This window comes from Pleurodeles waltl, chromosome 3_2 (assembly GCF_031143425.1).
Source record: "Pleurodeles waltl isolate 20211129_DDA chromosome 3_2, aPleWal1.hap1.20221129, whole genome shotgun sequence".
Lineage (NCBI taxonomy): Eukaryota > Metazoa > Chordata > Amphibia > Caudata > Salamandridae > Pleurodeles > Pleurodeles waltl.
This window is the reverse complement of record NC_090441.1, coordinates 39,103,140-39,120,926: the sequence shown is the minus strand read 5'-3', so window position 1 is coordinate 39,120,926 and position 17,787 is coordinate 39,103,140. Positions and strand designations below refer to the sequence as shown.

Here is a 17,787-nt window from a genome sequence, read left to right as displayed (position 1 = left end):
ACTGTAGAATACAATAGGATGCAATAGGCCTAGGGGCAACAGAAGCCATATACTAAGAAAGTGGAATGCGAACCACGAATGGGCCCCTAGGCTAGTGTAGTGTGTAGGGGATCGCTGGGAGTGTAAGAAAACACTAAGGGTGTTCAAGATAGCCCACCCCAAGACCCTGAAAAGAAGGAGTAAACTGCTACTACTTCTCCAGAAACACACTAAACTCGCGATGGAGGATTTTGCAAAGACCACAACAGACTGCAAAGAACTGATGACGGATTCCTGGACCTGAGGACCTGCAAAGGAAGGGGACCAAGTCCAAGAGTCGTGAAAGTGTCCAAGGGGGGGCAGGAGCCCACTAAACCCCGGATGAAGGTGCAAAATGGCTGTCTCCGGATGGAAGAAGCTGAAGATTCTGCAACAACGAAAGAAGTTTGGAACTTCTCCTTCGCGCAGAAGATGTCCCAAGGAGTGCTGGAGGATGCAGAGTTGTTTCCTTGGCAAAAGACCACAAACAAGCCTTGCTAGCTGCAAAGGTCGCGGTTGAAGAAAAAGGGTGCTGCCCAGGCCCAGGAAGGACCAGGATGTTGCCACTTGGGAGAGGAGACAGAGGGGGCCCTCAGCAACATAGAGAGTCCACGCACAAGAAGGTAGCATCTGCAGAAGTCCTTGAACACGGGTTCAAGAAGACTGAGCACGGCGGTTGTCTCAACACTACAACAGAGGGTCCCACGGAGCCGGAGATAATCTCAGGGAGCTGAGCATTGCAAGACGGAGTACTGGGGACCTGGGCTAGGCTGTGCATGAAGGATTCCTTGGAAATGTGCACAGAAGCCCTAGCAGCTGCAGTTCACGCAGTGCACAGGACAGTTGGACCACTGCACAGTCTGGGTCACTTGGATCCACCACCTGTGTTCCAGGGGCCACACTCGTCAGGATGAGCGGGGTCCCAGAGTACCGGTGACGCTGAAGTTTGGTGCCTGCTGAGGCAGGGGGAAGATTCTGTCAACCCACGGGAGATTTCTTGGTGGCTTCCAGTGCAGGATGAAGGTAGGCAGCCCCCAAAGCATGCACCACCAGGAAACAGTCGAGAAAGGCGGCAGGATTAGGCGCTACAATGTCGCTGGTAGTCTTCTTGCTACTTTGTTGCAGTTTTGCAGGCATCCTGGAGCAGTCAGCGGTCGATCCTTGGCAGAAGTCGAAGAGGGAGATGCAGAGGAACTCTGATGAATTCTTGCAAGTCGTTGTCTGAAGAAAAGCCCACTGGAGAGACCCTAAATAGCCCTAAGAGGAGGATTGGCCACTTAGTCAGGTAAGCACCTATCAGGAGGGGTCTCTGACGTCATCTGCTGGCACTGGCCACTCAGAGGCCTCCAGAGTGCCCTCACACCTCTTGATTCAAGATGGCAGAGGTCTGGGACACACTGGAGGAGCTCTGGGCACCACCCCTTGGGTGGTGATGGACAGGGTAGTGGTCCCTCCTCTTTCCTTTCTCCAGTTTCGTGCCAGAGCAGGGACTGGGGGTTCCCTGAACCGGTGTAGACTGGTTTATGCAAGGAGGGCACCATCTGTGCCCTTCAAAGCATTTCCAGAGGCTGGGAGAGGCTACTCCTCCCCAGCCTTTAACACCTATTTCCAAAGGGAGAGGGTGTGACACCCTCTCTCAGAGGAAAGTCTTTGTTCTGCCTTCCTGGGACTGGGCTGCCCAGACCCCAGGAGGGCAGAACCCTGTCTGTGGATTGGCAGCAGCTGTAGCTGCAGAGAAAACCCCAGAGAGCTGGTTTGGCAGTACCCGGGGTCCATAGTGGAGCCCCGAGGGTTCATGGAATTGGCCCCCCAATACCAGATTTGGCATGGGGTGACAATTCCATGATCTTAGACATGTTACATGGCCATATTCGGAGTTACCATTGTGAAGCTACATATAGGTATTGACCTATAGGTAGTGCACACGTGTAATGGTGTCCCCGCACTCACAAAGTCCGGGGAAATTGCCCTGAACTATGTGGGGGCACCTTGGCTAGTGCCAGGGTGCCCTCACACTTAGTAACTTTGCACCTAACCTTAACTAAGTGAGGGTTAGACATATAGGTGACTTATCAGTTACTTAACTACAGTGTAAAATGGCTGTGAAATAACGTGTGCATTATTTCACTCAGGCTGCAGTGACAGTCCTGTGTAAGATTTGTCTGAGCTCCCTATGGGTTGCGAAAGAAATGCTGCAGCCCATAGGGATCTTTTGGAACCCCAATACCCTGGGTACCTAGGTACCATATGCTAGGGAATTATAAGGGTGTTCCAGTGTGCCAATTAGAATTGGTGAAAATGGTCACTAGCCTATAGTGACAATTTTAAAGGCAGAGAGAGCATAAGCACTGAGGTCCTGATTAGCAGAGCCTCAGTGACACAGTCACTACACAGGTACACATTCAGGCCACAAACTATGAGCACTGGGGGGTCCTGGCTAGCAGGATCCCAGTGAGACAGGCAAAAACAAACTGACATACATGTAAAAATGGGGGTAACATGTCAGGCAAGATGGTACTTTCCTACATCCATTTCCACCCACCAACCGACCCGGGCATGCTTCACAGTCTCTGCGTGGCTGCGGGATCCCATGTACTCGTGGATCAGGGAGCCAGCGATCCACCACCGCCTCCAAGCCTTCCTCGTCCATTGGAACATCCTGGACAAGTTGGCGGCGGGATCCACCATCACCTGTCCTATTGGGAATCTATCACCATGGACAGGTAGGTGTTGCAAATTGTCAGAAGGGGCTACTCCCTCCCTTTCAAGACTACCCCTCCGGCCGTGCCACCATCATACAATCATCTGTCAGAGGATCATTTGGCACTTCTCCACGAGGAAGTGACAGCTCTCTTGGTCATGAGAGCAATAAAGAGGGTCCCTGTGCCAGAAGTAGGTTGTGGTTGTTATTCCCACTACTTTCTAGTCCCCAAGGGTCTTTGCCCTATCTTAGCTCTCCGGTCCCTCAATCTCTTCCTCAAGAAGGAGAAGTTCAAAAAGTCCTGTCTGCTGCCCTGGACTCTGGAGACTGGATGGTAGCTTTGGACTTGCAGAACGCCTATTTCCACATTGCCGCCCTGCCGACCCACTGATGTTACTTAAGATTTATGGTAAGTCACAAGCTTACTTTCAGTTCACCGTGCTCCACTTATGCCTTTCCAGCTCCCCTCGGGTTTTCACAAAGGTGATGGTAGTGGTTACAGCTCATCTGCGCAGGTTAGGGTTTTCAGTCTTCCCCTACCTCGACAACTGGCTGTTGCAGGTCTCTCTCCCTTCCTCAATCAGATGTCACAGAATTGACAGATGCGGCCACATGGAAGAGGCGGAGATTAGAGGCCTCTGGTCTCCGGTAGAGTCCGGGCTCCACATCAGGTTTTTGGAGTTCTGGACGATTTGAGTTGCATTGAAAGCATTCCTTCCCTCTCTCAAAGGGAAAGTGGTGCAGGTGTTTACCAACAAAACCACCACCATGTGGTACTGCAACAAGCAGGGCAGAGTGGGGTTGTAGACCCTCTGTCAAGCAGCTCTTCGCCTCTGGACATGGTTGGAATTCTGGGACATTTCCCTGGTGGTTCAACATCTGGTGGGCTCTCTGAACACCAGAGCAGACAAACTCTACTGTCGATCCATAGTCGATCACGAATGGAGTCTCCATCCGGAGGTGGTGCAAGGTCTCTTTCAGCAGTGGGGAGAGCGTTGGTTAGATCTGTTTGCCTCCACAGAGAACGTGCATTGTCCCTTGTTTTGCGTGTTGGAGTTTCCAAGGCGGCACTCGCTCAGCAACGCTTTTCATCTCTGGTGGAGTTCAGGCCTCCTTTACGCCTTCCTGCCAATACCACATATGCCCAGAGTTCTGAAGAAGATCAGGCACGACTGGGCCCAAGTAATCCTGGCAGTTCTGGACTGGGCATGAAGAGTCTGGTATCATGAGCTATTGAGCATGGGCATCGATCCTCCAATCAGACTGCCTCTTCGGGAGGATCTTCTTTTGCATCAGCAGGGGACATTCCTTCACCCGAACCTGTCCAGTCTCCACCTCTTTGTGTGGAGATTGAGCAGTGGCAATTGACAGCTTTTGACCTTCCGCCTGAAGTCTGTAATGTTATCTTAGCAGCCCAGGCGTCCCTCCACCAAAACGGTATATGGCTGTCGTTGGAACAAATTTATGGCATGGTGTATCAACAAATCTGTTGAGCCAGTTTCTGCACTTCTCTCTGAGGTTCTCCTTTTCATCCCCTCTCTTCCCCAGCAGGGCTCTGCTCTGGGTACCCTCAAGAATTGTTTGTCTGCCATCGCTGCCTTTTTAGGACTGCCAGACCAACCTTCTCTGTTCAAATCTCCCATTGTTGGGAGGTTTCTTAAAGGACTCACCCCCATGTTCCCTCCTATCCCTATTATAATGCCTCAGTGGAATTTGAATTTGGTCCTCACATATCTCATGTGTGCTACTTTCGAGCCACTCCACAACTGTCCCCTGCGTTTCTTGACTCTTAAAACTGCCTTCTTCATTGCCATCACCTCTGCTCACAGAGTGAGTGAGCTCCAGGCTCTCTCTTCGAAGCCAGCATTTCTATCTGTCCATCCTGACAAAGTGGTGCTTCGTACCAGGACTTCCTTCCTTCCCAAAGTGGTGACAACTTTTCATGTAGGCCAATCAATCACCTTGTCTACTTTTTAAGCACCCCCCCATCCCTCTCATGAGGGAGAGTCCACCACCTAAATCCATAAGGAGTCTGGGGTGCAGGTTAATCTTAGCGGTGGCTGGGTTCTTGGTGAGGGAGATGATGAACTGGGTGTCATCAGCGTAAGAAATGATGATGATGCCGTGGGGGCGGAGGATGTTGGCAAGAGGAGCCATGTAGATGTTGAAGAGGGCGGGGCTGAGGGAGGATCCTTGGGGGGCCCCACAGATGATCTTGGTGGCTGTAGACCAGAAAGGAGGGAGGGGAACTCTTTGTGTTCTTTCGGAGAGGAAGGAGGTGAGCCAGTCCAGGGCCTTGTGGCAAATTCCAGTGTCGAACAGGTGTGTGCGAATAGTTTGGTGGTATACGGTGTCAAAAGCTGCAGAGAGGTCTAGGAGGATGAGGGTGACGGTCTCGCTCTTGTCCACTCTGGTCCTGATGTCATCTGTGCAGGCGATGAGGGCGGTCTCAGTACTGTGGTTCTTGCAGAATCCAGATTGGGAGGTGTTGAGTATGTTGTTTTCTTAAAAGAAGTGCGATAGTAGTGCATTGACTATCTTCTCGCCGACCTTTGCGGGGAAGGGGAAAAGAGAAATGGGTCGGTAGTTCGTGAGGTCTTCCGGGTCTGCTTTGGGTTTTTTGAGAAGAGCGTTGACTTCGGTGTGCTTCCAAATGTCTATGAAGGTTGCGGTGTCGAAGGAACTGTTGATGACGGCTCAGAGCGATGATTTGGCTTGCTGGAGGTGAAGATGGCATCTAGTGTGTGTCCTGCTGAGTGGGTGGGTGAGGTGACCAGTTGCTTGAGGCCGAGGTTTGTGAGGTTGTCCAGCAGGGCTGTGGTGTTGCAGTCATGGGTGCTTTCCAGGTGAAAGTTGAGGTCACCAAGGAGTATGTAGTCTGTGGAGGAGAGGGCGTGGGAGCTGATGGTATCGGCGATGGAGTCACAGAATGGGGGGCGGGGTCCTGGTGGTCTGTAGATGAGGGTTCCTCTAAGGGTGGCGTTAGCGTTTATGTGTATTTGAAAGTGTAGGTGTTCTGCGTTGTCTAGGGAGTCGTTGGTGTTGGTGGAGATTTTTATGGAGTTTCTGCATATTATGGCGATGCCTCCTCCTGGTTTGTTGGTGCGGTCTCTACGGGTGATTTTGTAACTCTCTGGGATGGCTATGGCGATGTCGGGTTCTGATGAGGGGTTCATCCAAACTTACCCAGCAGGACAAACAAAATTGCAAAGTTTTTTTTTTTTAAAGCTGACTTTCTTTTATTTTGCCATGGCGTCTTTTCTCACTTTCCACCCATGTTTTCTTTTGTTTTTGCTCGTGGGCGCTCTTCTCAAAGGATGACAATTAAGTTGTTAGAAATATTGCAAAGCAACAGTGTTTCTTTATTATGTGCAATCTCTGAAATGATGCTTTAACACATAATCGTGCAGTACACCCCACCATAATTGCCCCAGTCCAACCCATTTTATCCCACAACAATCCACTCCACCATAACCAAATCCACTCTAACCCACCCCACTTCAATCCTCCCAGGCTGCCCCATTCCAATTCGCCCCACTCAAATAAAAAACAATCTGCACCACTGTGAAACAATCTGCGTGCTCCAATCCAAAACAAGCTGCCCCATTCCAATCTACCCCACTCCAGTCCAAAACAATCTGCCCCAGTCCAAAACAATCTGCTGCACTGCAATCTGCTACACTGCAATTCAAAACACTCTGCCCCACTCTAATCCAAAACAATCTGCCTCACTCCACTCTGCACCACTCCAATCCAAAACAATCTGCCCCACTTCAATCCAAAACAACCTGCCCCGCTCCAGTCCAAAACAATCTGCCCCACTTTATTCCAAAACAACCTGCTGCACTCCAACATGCCCCACTAAAATCCAAACAAACCCACTCCAATACAGAACAGTCTGCCCCACTCCAATTCAGTCCCCCTCACCACACGACAATCAAACGCAATCCACCCCACTACAACCCAGTCAATCCCACACAAATCCAATCCCTCCAGTCCTGTCCACCCCACTCTAATACAATGCACCTCACCCCAATCCACTCCAGTCCAATCCACCCTCCTCCAATCCAACCCACCATACTCCCATCCAAACCATACCACTCCAATCATCCCACCCACTTATCATTCCACTCCAATCCAAACCACCCTACTCCAATCCAGTCCACCCCACTCCAATCCAGCCCACCCCACTCCAATCCAGCCCACCCCACTTTAATCTAATCAAGTCCAAACTACCCAATCCACCTCCCTCCAATCCAAACCACTCCACTCCGGTACAAGCCACTTTAATCCACCCCACTCAGTCCAGTCCAGTCCACATTAATCCACCCTACCACAGTCAAATCTACCCCACTCAAAACCACCTTAATCTACCCCCACTTCAATCCAGTACACCGCTCTGCAGTCAATCCACCCCAACCCAATCCAGTCCACTCCTTCAAAATCCACCCCACTCCAGTCAAATCCATCACAATCTACTCCATTCCACCCCAAATCACTCCACCCCATGTCAGTCCACCCCAATCCAATCCACCACACTCAGTCACATTCACCCCACCACACCCTAATCCACACCACTCAATCCAATTAACACCACTCAATCCAATCCACCCCACTCAATCAAATCTGATGCACTCCACTCCAGTCAATCCCACTCCAGTCTACCCCACTGCAGTCCAGTTCACCCCACACCAGTCCAGTCCACCTCACCTGAATGCAACCCACCCCAGTCCAATACATCCTAGTACAGTCTAGACCACCCCAATGTACTCCAGTCTCATCCACCCCATTCTACCCCAATCTACCACAGCCCATCCCAGTTCAGTCCACCACACTCCAATCCAATCGATCCAGCCTACCCCACTCCAATACAATCCACTCCAATCCACACCACTCCACCCCACCCTAATTCAATTCACCTCACCTCATCCCAGTTCAGTCCCCCCACACCAATGCAATCCATCCACCCCACTGCACTCCAATCCACCCTACCTCCATGCATTCCATCCCACTCCAATCCACCCAACTCCAATCTACTGCAATCCAATCCAACACACCCCACTCAATCCAATCCACCCTTCCCAAACCATTCAACTTAACCCCACTCCACTCCAACCACTCACTCCAATTCACCACACTCTACCTCCAGTCCGCACACTTTATCACAATCCAGTCCACCCCATCCCAGTTCAGTCTGCCCCACTCATATCAATCCAGCCCACCCCAATACAATCCGGCCCACTCCATTCCAGCTCAGTCCATCCCACCCCACACCAATCCACCCCACCCCAATCTAATCCACTCCGGTCCAGTCTATTTCACCCCACTCCACTCCAATCTAATCCACCCCACTCCAGTCCAGTCTAATCCACCCAAGCTTACTTCATTACAATCAACTCCACCCCAATCCACCCACCCCTTTCACTCCAATCCAAACCACCCAAACAATCCAATCTAATCCACCCCACTTGAATCCACCCCAGTTCCATCCTCCTCACCCCATTTCTATCCACCCCACACCAATCCACCCAAATCTACCCTCATCCAATCCACCCATTCTACTCCAATCCACCCCACTACCTCAGTCCACTCCACGCTATTCCACCCCACAACACTCTGCCACTGAACCCTACTCCCCTCTGCTCAACTGTATGACACTCTATTCCTCCTACTTCACTCTACATCATTCAAACAAATCAATTCTATGACACTCTACTCCCCCACTTCACTCTGACAATCCAAGCCACTAACTTTTAGCTGTGCTCAACGGGAACCACACTGAAGTACAACATGGCAAAAACACATTGCAAAAGCCAGTAGCTCTTGTATAGGCGAGACCTATTGGCTTTGCCAATGCTTGTTTGGTATTGGTGAGAGCCTGAACGTTCACTGAAAATATCATTTCACAAAAACTATGAGAAAACCAAACAAGCATCAACAAAGCCAAAAGACTGACAGCCAACACCAGTCCTATTTACTTACAATGCTTGTTTTGCACCAATAGAAATATTCCATTGTACTCCGGTCATTTAATTTACCCCCAAATCGTCTCTCTCATTTTCTAGAAAAATGCAATAATTTCAAAAAACAATTCCAGTGAGAAATACTTAGTATCCTTTACTTACCTATAATAGAACCCAGTATTTCAACTTTGAGCCGTGTGAAACTCTGTGGTTTGATTTGTCATTGAAAAGTGTTTAGAATAAAGGCTGTGGTAGACAAGCATGGTTATCTGCAGGAACATAGAAGAAAGAAACATGCAGCATACATCAAAGTAGACCAAATGTTAAACTGACTGCGTATTGCTGACAATAGTGTTAATACTCCAAAGGCTTTTCCTGAGAACTTAGCTTCAAAACATTCAGATGAGTATAAGTATCCCTTATCTCAGAGCTAATCCCATAAATCACAGAAGGGGTACATTTATCTTGATGTGCTATAATCAAAGGAAACATAAAAAAGCACCCCCCCCCCCTACCAATAAAGTATAAAAAATGCATTCAAGCCATGGACTCCAACTAATAGAGCAACCAAAATCACCATTGTTGAACCTGGGTAGCATAAATACGTAAAACAGTGGTTCCACTGGATTTATTTAATAAGGGCTAAATAGAAATTTAGGACAGTAAATAAGTCAGTCAAAGTTGATTTAATCACAATTCTAGGTAATTTAGCACATCCCCTCTGGATCTGGGCACAGTGTTATCAATACATTATAAACTCAATAATACATACAATCGTGAAAGTGGGAGATACGTAGATTAAAAAATAAGTAATTACGAACAAGGTGTTTCTTAAAAACAAAGGGGGTCATTACGACCCTGGCGGTCATAATCCGCTGCCCTGGGGATTATGAGTCCCCGACCGCCAGCCTGTCCGTGGCGGTAAACACTGCCATGGAAAGGCTGGCGGTAAGGGGACTTGGGGTGCCCCTGGGGGCCCCTGCACTGCCCATGCACTTGGCATGGGCAGTGCAGGGGCCCCCAGGCATAGCCCTGTCGCGCATTTCACTGCCCAAATTTCGGGCAGTGAAATGTGCAACGGGTGCTACTGCACCCGCTGCACATAAGCATTGCCGCCGGCTCTATTACGAGCCGGCAGCAATGTTGATGTGACATTTCCGCTGGGCCAGCGGACGGTAACACTGTTACCGTCCGCTGGCCCAGCGGAAATGTCATAATAGGGAGCCAGGAATACCGCTGGCAGTGGCGGTATTCTGTCTCCCGCAGCCTCGGCGGTCTTCTTGCAAGACCGCCCAGGTTGTAATGACCCCCAAAGTTCTTTGTTTTCTTTCAATCAGACAGAAAGTACAGCACAGTGCATTTACAGACCGATTCTGTGTTTTTTTGACAATGCACAAGTGGCAGGGATACTCCTTTAACAACATTAGAAGTGCTAAAAGGAAGTGCTTGGGATGTACTCATGTTAGTCAAAATTCCTAAATTGTTGTCATCCACCCTTGTACCCAAGCCATATATGCCTGTGCGCCTGGGACATTGAGAAGCGTGTTGCCCCAGCAGCATTTACACTGTGAGGCAAGGATGACTGTGGTAGGTAAGAATGGCTACAATCCTCCCTTACCTACAGAATTTACATTATGGAGCAAGGAAGACCTGGGCAGGTCTTGCATTGGTGCCTGTTCACAATGACGAACAGGGCACGGGTCCAGTTCATCCTTCCCCCTTTAGAAAATGAAGGATTTGTCCATTTTGGTTGTTTCTCGGTTGTGGCTATGGCTTCAGTGTGTGCTTTGTGAAAGTACATGGAGTCCTACGTTTTAATCTTCGTTGTTAGTGTCTCAAAATGGTTGAGCCAGTAGCAAGTTATTTCTACAGGTGTGTGTATTTCTATTGTAAGTGCAGTGTAGATATTATTCACTAATTAGGAGCCTTCCTCACTAAGAGAAAGGTATTCAGTTACACAATATGTCCAGTTCATCTCTTAGATTTACAAAGCCCCCACCAACTCTCAGAATGTTGTGATTATTCCCTGTTTTATAATGATGATTCTTAAAGAAAATGAAACTTTCCATGTGCCACAGTTAAAAGATTTACTGAACCTTCTTAGGCATGGCTCCATCTAGTTTGTTTGTGATAGGAGTAAGTATGCTTTGAAGTAAGCATTTTCCCAGGTTCAATTGGAAATAGCAGATTTGAGTTAATAAGCTCAACCCTGTTTCGATGAACTGTTCTCGGGTTTCCAGATTTGTTTGGCGCAACATTCACTGATGTCTTATTTTTTCCTCAACATATGTTCACGCTCTGGTGACTCAATGAGTTTGAAGCAGTCAGCCTGTTCGTTTTGATCAAACTATCTGAATGCAAAGTGGGTTTCTAAGTCACAACTGATGTGAAGGTGGACGAGCAAAATCGATAGAATGCAAAGTTTTATTGAAATAAGTAACACATGCTAGTAATTAGTGTTCAGCATGTTTAACCTAATCAAGCTGCCTTTATTTCAACCATATGTAGGAACTTGGATGCCTACAAGACTACCTGCTTGCCTTAACTACAGAAGACCACATTCGCAGCTACACAATGCAGGTAATGGGCTGGTACTGTAAGCAACTTGAGTAGAAAGCAATTCTGAGAGTGTAAATCTTCTTTGTGGTTTTTCAGATACATCTAATGCCTTCTGCAGGTTCTTTGTCTTTGAAACATTACATGTTGGAACCCAAATTCACAGTCCGTGGAGGGCACCACTTATCTCTCAGTGTGTTGTCCTGTCATTACAATATTGAAGTACAGAAATAATAATGCCTTCTGCGACACCTGGTGTCCGCTCTTTTGTAGGACTCTGACCCGCTGGGGGTCTATCCATCATCGCTGTACATTTGCCTCAACCTGCTTGTTAGCTCATATTTTCTGCACCGAGTGTCTGCTCCCTTCTATGTGTGCATTTCCGCATTGGTAGTGCCTACCCCACCAATCTGTACTTGTGCCTAAGCACTGGTGTCCTCGCCTGCTCTCAATATGCCTGTTTCACTGTCCTTAGCTTTGCACCTGCTCGATTCATGTATCCCACACCCGGGTTTCTGTTGTTGCTTTTTCTGCTGGCATCCTGTGTTCTTTTTGTGTATTGCTTTATCCATGCACTCGTTCACTCTTAATCTATCCCTTGACCAATCTAACCATTGACTCATTCGCTCATTCATTTTTAGAACTTCAAATGGTATTATCTCACACTATCCAGAGGTAATAATTTGATTTCCAATTTGGCCAGTGTTCTTTGCATTAACTCCCTCAAAATCTAGTTTTTTATGCTTTGTTCAAATTTTTCCTATCTTCCATATCATATGTAATTATAATAATCCAAATATTCTGTTGGGTAACAACACATCTTCATAAATATTGCTTTTCTGATGGATATTTTTGATTGCAAGTTCAACATCTTCAGAATATCCCCAGACTCTAGACTGGATCCATAAGATTTAAACAGCACTGCTCCCGAACAATGCTAGGTGGCGCCATGTGGCTCAGAGTTGACTTCCTTCCACCCCAGAAGTGACAACTGAGCCACACATAAGCACCATCCTTCACTCAAGCATCCGTTCCTTTCTTTCTGCCCTTTCGCATACAGATCTGGAGCTTGCTCCCAACTTTTTCGTCTTCATATTATGAGGTTTTTTTTTTAACTAAATTTTTCCCCAGTGTGCAAGGGACCCCTTGTAAAACTGCGAGGTCGAAACCTTGCAGGGACTGTCATAAATAAATGTCTGACAGACCTTTACAAGGTGTACCTCTGGTGCTTGAGTTCTGGGCATGACTCCAAGTCCTGCGAGGAGTGTCCCCTTGTGAATCCAAAGGTGTTTCAAGAACGTGAAGTGAAGCTGTACAACGCATAACACTGGAAAAAGCCATAGAAGTCTCACTACCACTCAAATTTGTGGGAGCTGACCCCTTCCTGCACTCAAGCCGGTCCCCGTCGCCAGGTCCTCAGCATGGTCCATGTCTTACTGTAATTTAAAGAAGAAACACAAGATGGCGGAACAGGATTTGTCCCAGTCTCACCACCCTGCGCGAGAACTTGCATGAACGTCAGGGTGCCTCTTGGTCTCTTTCCCAGTCCCCCGTCAGCGACATCACAACAGATGTGAGTCCTTTAAAGGCAATGTTACGGATCTTTGGTACTCTTTTGGCTCCCTCTAGAGTGCCTCCTGGCCCCAAGGATCCACGGAGGCCTGCAGCCAAGTTACTGCTGCAGGGCCACCCTTGCTGCCGCCTGTGCCTCCTGAACCTGTTTGCAGACTCCGCTCTGATGCCAGAGCTGATAGTGAACCTGGCACAAAATACACACTTTGACATTGATACTGAGCCCAATGTTGCTGGTGCCAGAAGAAGACCCTGCCCTGGTAGTCCGACTCCAAGCCCAGATTGGTCTCTTCCCCAACCGAGGTTGCATCCCAAAGTCATACTGACACACCAGGTCCTAGTTCACAGAATTTTGCCTTTGCCTCAGAACTGCATCCCTGTCCCCCAACAGCTTTTCAGTTCCGATTTTATCAGAGTCAACCAGCCTCTGTAGACAACAGTGAAGATGAGGGTTTATTTTCCCCTAGACTGTAATGATGACAATTTGTTCATGGACTTGCAGGAGGCCATTTGGTTACAAACCTTACCAGACACTGGGTTGTGTTCTCTCCCCAGGCTATCAGTGGTAGGGAGTGCCTCCTTTGCTGTGGTAATGAGACAGCAGAAGGTTTGGATTTACAACTGCCAACTATGGTCGTCATAACTAATGTACTGACAGAAGTTTTACAACCTGGACAGACTTCCTCTGTGCCCTTTTTACCCTGACACCCTTATGGCCATCTAGCCTAAGCCTTGTTCCTGTCCACTGGGGAACATGCAGGCAACCCTTATTCCTTGCTGTAGCACTCTACAGCAGAAGGTTTGGTAGTTCAGGCTTCCACCAGTATTGTGAACTGCAATTCACGCCCTACAACTCCCCCAGAAAAAGGCTCAAAATGAATCAAAATATTTGGGAAACTGATATCTTCCTTGGCCAGTCCCCTGTTCTAAGGAGATATTCCCATGCTTTATGGGACATGGTTGGCAAGAACTTGTGATGAGTTTCAGGCCTACTTTGTTCGAACGCTTGAAAGAAAGCTGGGCCACAGCACATTCTTTAAGCTTTTCTACCTTTGCAAGACTGTACCCTCAACAGTTTTGCCCCTTTTGACGCTACTCCAGAGGGTTGGTGTACCAGCAGTGCCCAAGGCCCACCTCTCCTGCAACAGATACCCCGGTCTTTTCTGGGTCAATGCGGGGATCAAGCAGACAATATCCAGGTGTAGGAAGCTGGCTTGCTTTCTGGTGGGTGCACAAGGTACTTAGACCTTATACCAGGTTCAGGTATCCCCTCTTAGTGGAGTTTAGGCAGTATGTAGAAGTCAGGCTGTCTAGCAGTAACTGTGGATGAGCAGCCAAGGCTTATCTAGGAGACATGCAAAGCTCATGCAATACCACTGTAGTCACACAGCACTTGCACACATGAAAGAAAACACTCAGTTGTACAAAAATAAAGGTATTTTTGGAACCCAATACCACAAAATACTAGAAGGGTACCTATGTACAGTATATGAGGGACTTACGTGGGGGTACAGTATGCCAAATGTGGGGTGAAAAGGATTCCAGCAACCAAGTTTAAAGGAGAGAGCATACTCACTGGAGTCCTCGTTAGCAGGATCCCAGTGAACACAGTCAAAACACACTGACAACAGGCAAAAAGTGGAGGTAATCATGCCAGAAAAGAGGGTACTTTCCTACAAGTACCCTTGCACGCCATCAGGTGGCGTTGGTCGACAACGTGTCCTTTGTTGGCGTCATGGTCGCTGTTATGACATCATAGTCGTACATAGGCACCACCACAGCGCGCTGACGTCAGTTCTTTTCTTTCCACGCTAGCCTACGTACAGATCTGGAGAAGAGCTACCCTCAGTCGCTTTTTGACTGACTTGTCAACCTTTTTGTCGAAGCTTTTGACTACTTGGTGCGTCGAAATGTCTTCCCGTAAGACCGGATTCAAACCATGTGACTCCTTTCACCGCATGATGTCGGTGATGGATATGCACCTTGTGTGCTTGTGGTGTCTGGAGCGCAACCACGGCCCAAAGTCGTGCTCCGAGTGCTGGGCCATGAACCCAAAGGCATTGATTGAGCAGTCCCTAAAGCTCATGGCGGCCCGGCGCTTGGTTCCGCGTCACTCCGGCTCTGGCTCGAGAGGAAGTTCACAAGACCGCTTGCGGAGCTATCACTACTCGTCCTCGCCCCACTCTGAATCCTCTGGACATTCGGGTCACAAAAAGAAGTAGAAGAAGAAAAAGCGTTCTTTGACTTTGCCCTGTCGCTCGGACGATGCGACGCAGAAAGAGCGACATCTTGCTACAGCTCCATCCTTGGAGCTTGCTTTTAGGTTGGCTCCACACCTCCCCAAGTTTCGGGGAGCTAGAGCCATCCCTGCCCAACTCAGGGAGTTTTATGAGTCCATAGACCTCATATTTGGGTAGACTGGCCCTTCTGTAATGCCCTCAGGCCCAGTATAGTTGGCAGGGCCTCTTCGGGTTCCATGTCGGTGTCTTTGGCCTCTACTCCGGAGAGCACCCCAGGATCTGTTACCGGACGACGACAGTCGTGCCATTGCGACCTTTCCCGGCATCGGTACAGAAGTCGATGCTCCCGACGTCAGTTGGGCCCATAATCAATGTTGACCCCATATTCATTCCCGACTCTGACCTGGAAAAACGTTGCCCGATGTCGATTCCGACTTCAGTTCGGACCTCCTTCCCCATGGTGGACCCTGACCCTTACCCTATGGGTATGGGTGGTAAGGTGAGAGTATGGAGGGGTCGCTGGACCCTTTAGAATACCAGCTTGAAGATCATTACATGGACTGGGGACAGGAATTGGGTTTTGCCAGTGGGTTGGACACCTCCCCTGACTCTGTCGTGCTTTCTCCCACTACCGTGGCTACGGAGCAGGGAGCTTCATACTCAGTGATGGTGCGAAGAGTGGCTGAGGTCCTGGGCCTCGAGCTGCCTTCAGTGGCAGTCAGGACTAACCTCCTGACTGAGGTGCTTCAGCCCACGGCTTCCACATCTGAACCTGTAGTGCCCTTTAATAAATCACTCACTGATGTCCTGCTGGAGACGTGGTCTAAACCCAGCACAGGGGCTCCTGTCAACAGGACAATCACCCCCACTACAGGCCAGTGCCTAACAAGCCTAAATTCCTGAACCAACATCCGACGCCTGAGAACTTAGTCGTTTAGGCTTCTTCCTCTTCAGGCTTCTTCCTCTTCTGGCACCTTTCCTTTCGCACCCCTGGACAGGGAGTCAAAAAGATTGGACCAACTTGGGAAGAAAATGTTTTCTTCCTCCAGTCTGGCATTGCGGTCCGTGAACCTTGCATGCCTTTTGGGATGCTACACCCATACTTAAAGGGATTCGGTCACGCAGGTGCTGCCACAGGTCCTGGAGGAGGCCCGGCCCAATCTCTCCCAAGCTGGTGCTGACGGGAGGGACGCAGCTAAGTTCATGATTCGATGTGGACTGGACACGCCGACTCACTGAGCAGATCATTTGCGTTGACAGTGGCCCTTTGGCACCACGCTTGGTTGATGACATCTGGATTTTCTGAGGATGTCCAGCAATCGCTTAGGGACATGCCCTTCAATGGCATCTGTCTCTTCGGAGACGAAGCAGACCCAGCGCTCAAGCACTTTGAAGAGTCCCTGTCTGTGGATCAGGGAGCCAGCATTCGGTCCCTGTGCTAGAAGTAGGTCGTGGTTGTTATTCCTGCTAATTTCTGGTGCCCAGAAAGGACAAGGGCCTTCATCCTATCCTAGAGCTCCAGTCCCTTAAATCTCTTCCTTGGGAAGGTGAAAATGCTCACTCCAGCTTGGGTCCTTTCTGCCCCGGACCCTGGAAACTGGATGGTAGCGCTAGAGTTGTAGGGCACCTGTTTTCATATTCCTGTCATGTCTGCCCACAGACGTTACTTGTGGTTCGTAGTAGGTCACAAGCACTTTCAGTTCACCGTGCTCCCTTTTGGCCTTACCAGAGTCCTTCAGGTGTTCATGAAAGTGATGGCACTGATTGCAGATCATCTGCACCGGCTCGAGGTTTCAGTCTTCCCCTACCTCGACGACTGGCTGTTAACGGCAGGCTTGCCCCAGGTTGTCGTCTCCCACGTCCAGATGATGTTGAACCTCCTGCATTCGCTAGAGTTCACCATAAACATTCTGAAATCACACCTGACTCCCTCTCAGACGCTTCCTTTCATCTAAGCTGTTCTGGACACAGTGCAGTTTCGGGCCTATCCTCCCAAGTGGTGAGTCCACAGTATTCAGGCTATGATACCAATATTTCAGCCTCTATCCTGGGTTTCTGTGAAAATTACTCATGGCCTCCTGTATCCTGCTGGTCACACATGCCAGATGGCATATGCGGGCTCTGCAGTGGGACCTAAAGTTCCAGTGGGGGCAGCATTATAGGAATCTCTCTGACATGGTCCAGATCTTGGAGGGAACTGCACAAGATATGCATTGGTGGCTAACGAACTGAAATTGGGTCAGAGGCAGATCCTTTTTCCTTCCTCAACCAGATCGGACAGTGGTGACAGATGCGTCATTCCTGGGATGGGGCGGCAATATGGGAGAGGTGAAGATCAGAGGCATCTGGGCTCCGGCGGAGTCCAGGCTCCACATCAACCTTCTGGAGCTCAGGGTGATCAGGCTTGCATTGAAAGCATTCCTTCCCTCTTTCCAAGAGAAGTTGGTGCAGGTGTTCACGGACAACAGCACCGCCATGTGAAACTGCTAGAAGCAGGGCAGGGTGGGGTTGTGGACCCTTTGTCAAGAGACACTGCATCTCTGGACATGGCTGGAACATCAGGGCATGTCCCTGGTGGTTCCACATCTGACGGGCTCTCTGAACACCAGAGCAGACAAACTCAGTCGGTCGATCTCGAATATCACCTCCTTCCAGAGATGGCACAAGATCTCTTTCAGCAGTGGGGAGAGCCTTGGTTAGATCTGTTCGCCTCTGCAGAGAATGTGCAATGTCTGCT

The 17,787-nt window shown here is 49.1% G+C and overlaps 1 protein-coding gene across 2 annotated transcripts in view; it reads left to right on the top strand.

The window, feature by feature from the left end:
* ZZEF1 (zinc finger ZZ-type and EF-hand domain containing 1) overlaps positions 1-17,787 on the top strand; it is a 1,404,152-nt gene that overhangs the window by 1,370,140 nt on the left and 16,225 nt on the right. For both annotated transcript variants that reach the window (XM_069226690.1, XM_069226689.1), the window contains exon 54: positions 11,191-11,262. In XM_069226690.1, the coding sequence (XP_069082791.1) occupies positions 11,191-11,262 (72 nt within the window). The remainder of the gene's footprint in view (positions 1-11,190; positions 11,263-17,787) is intronic.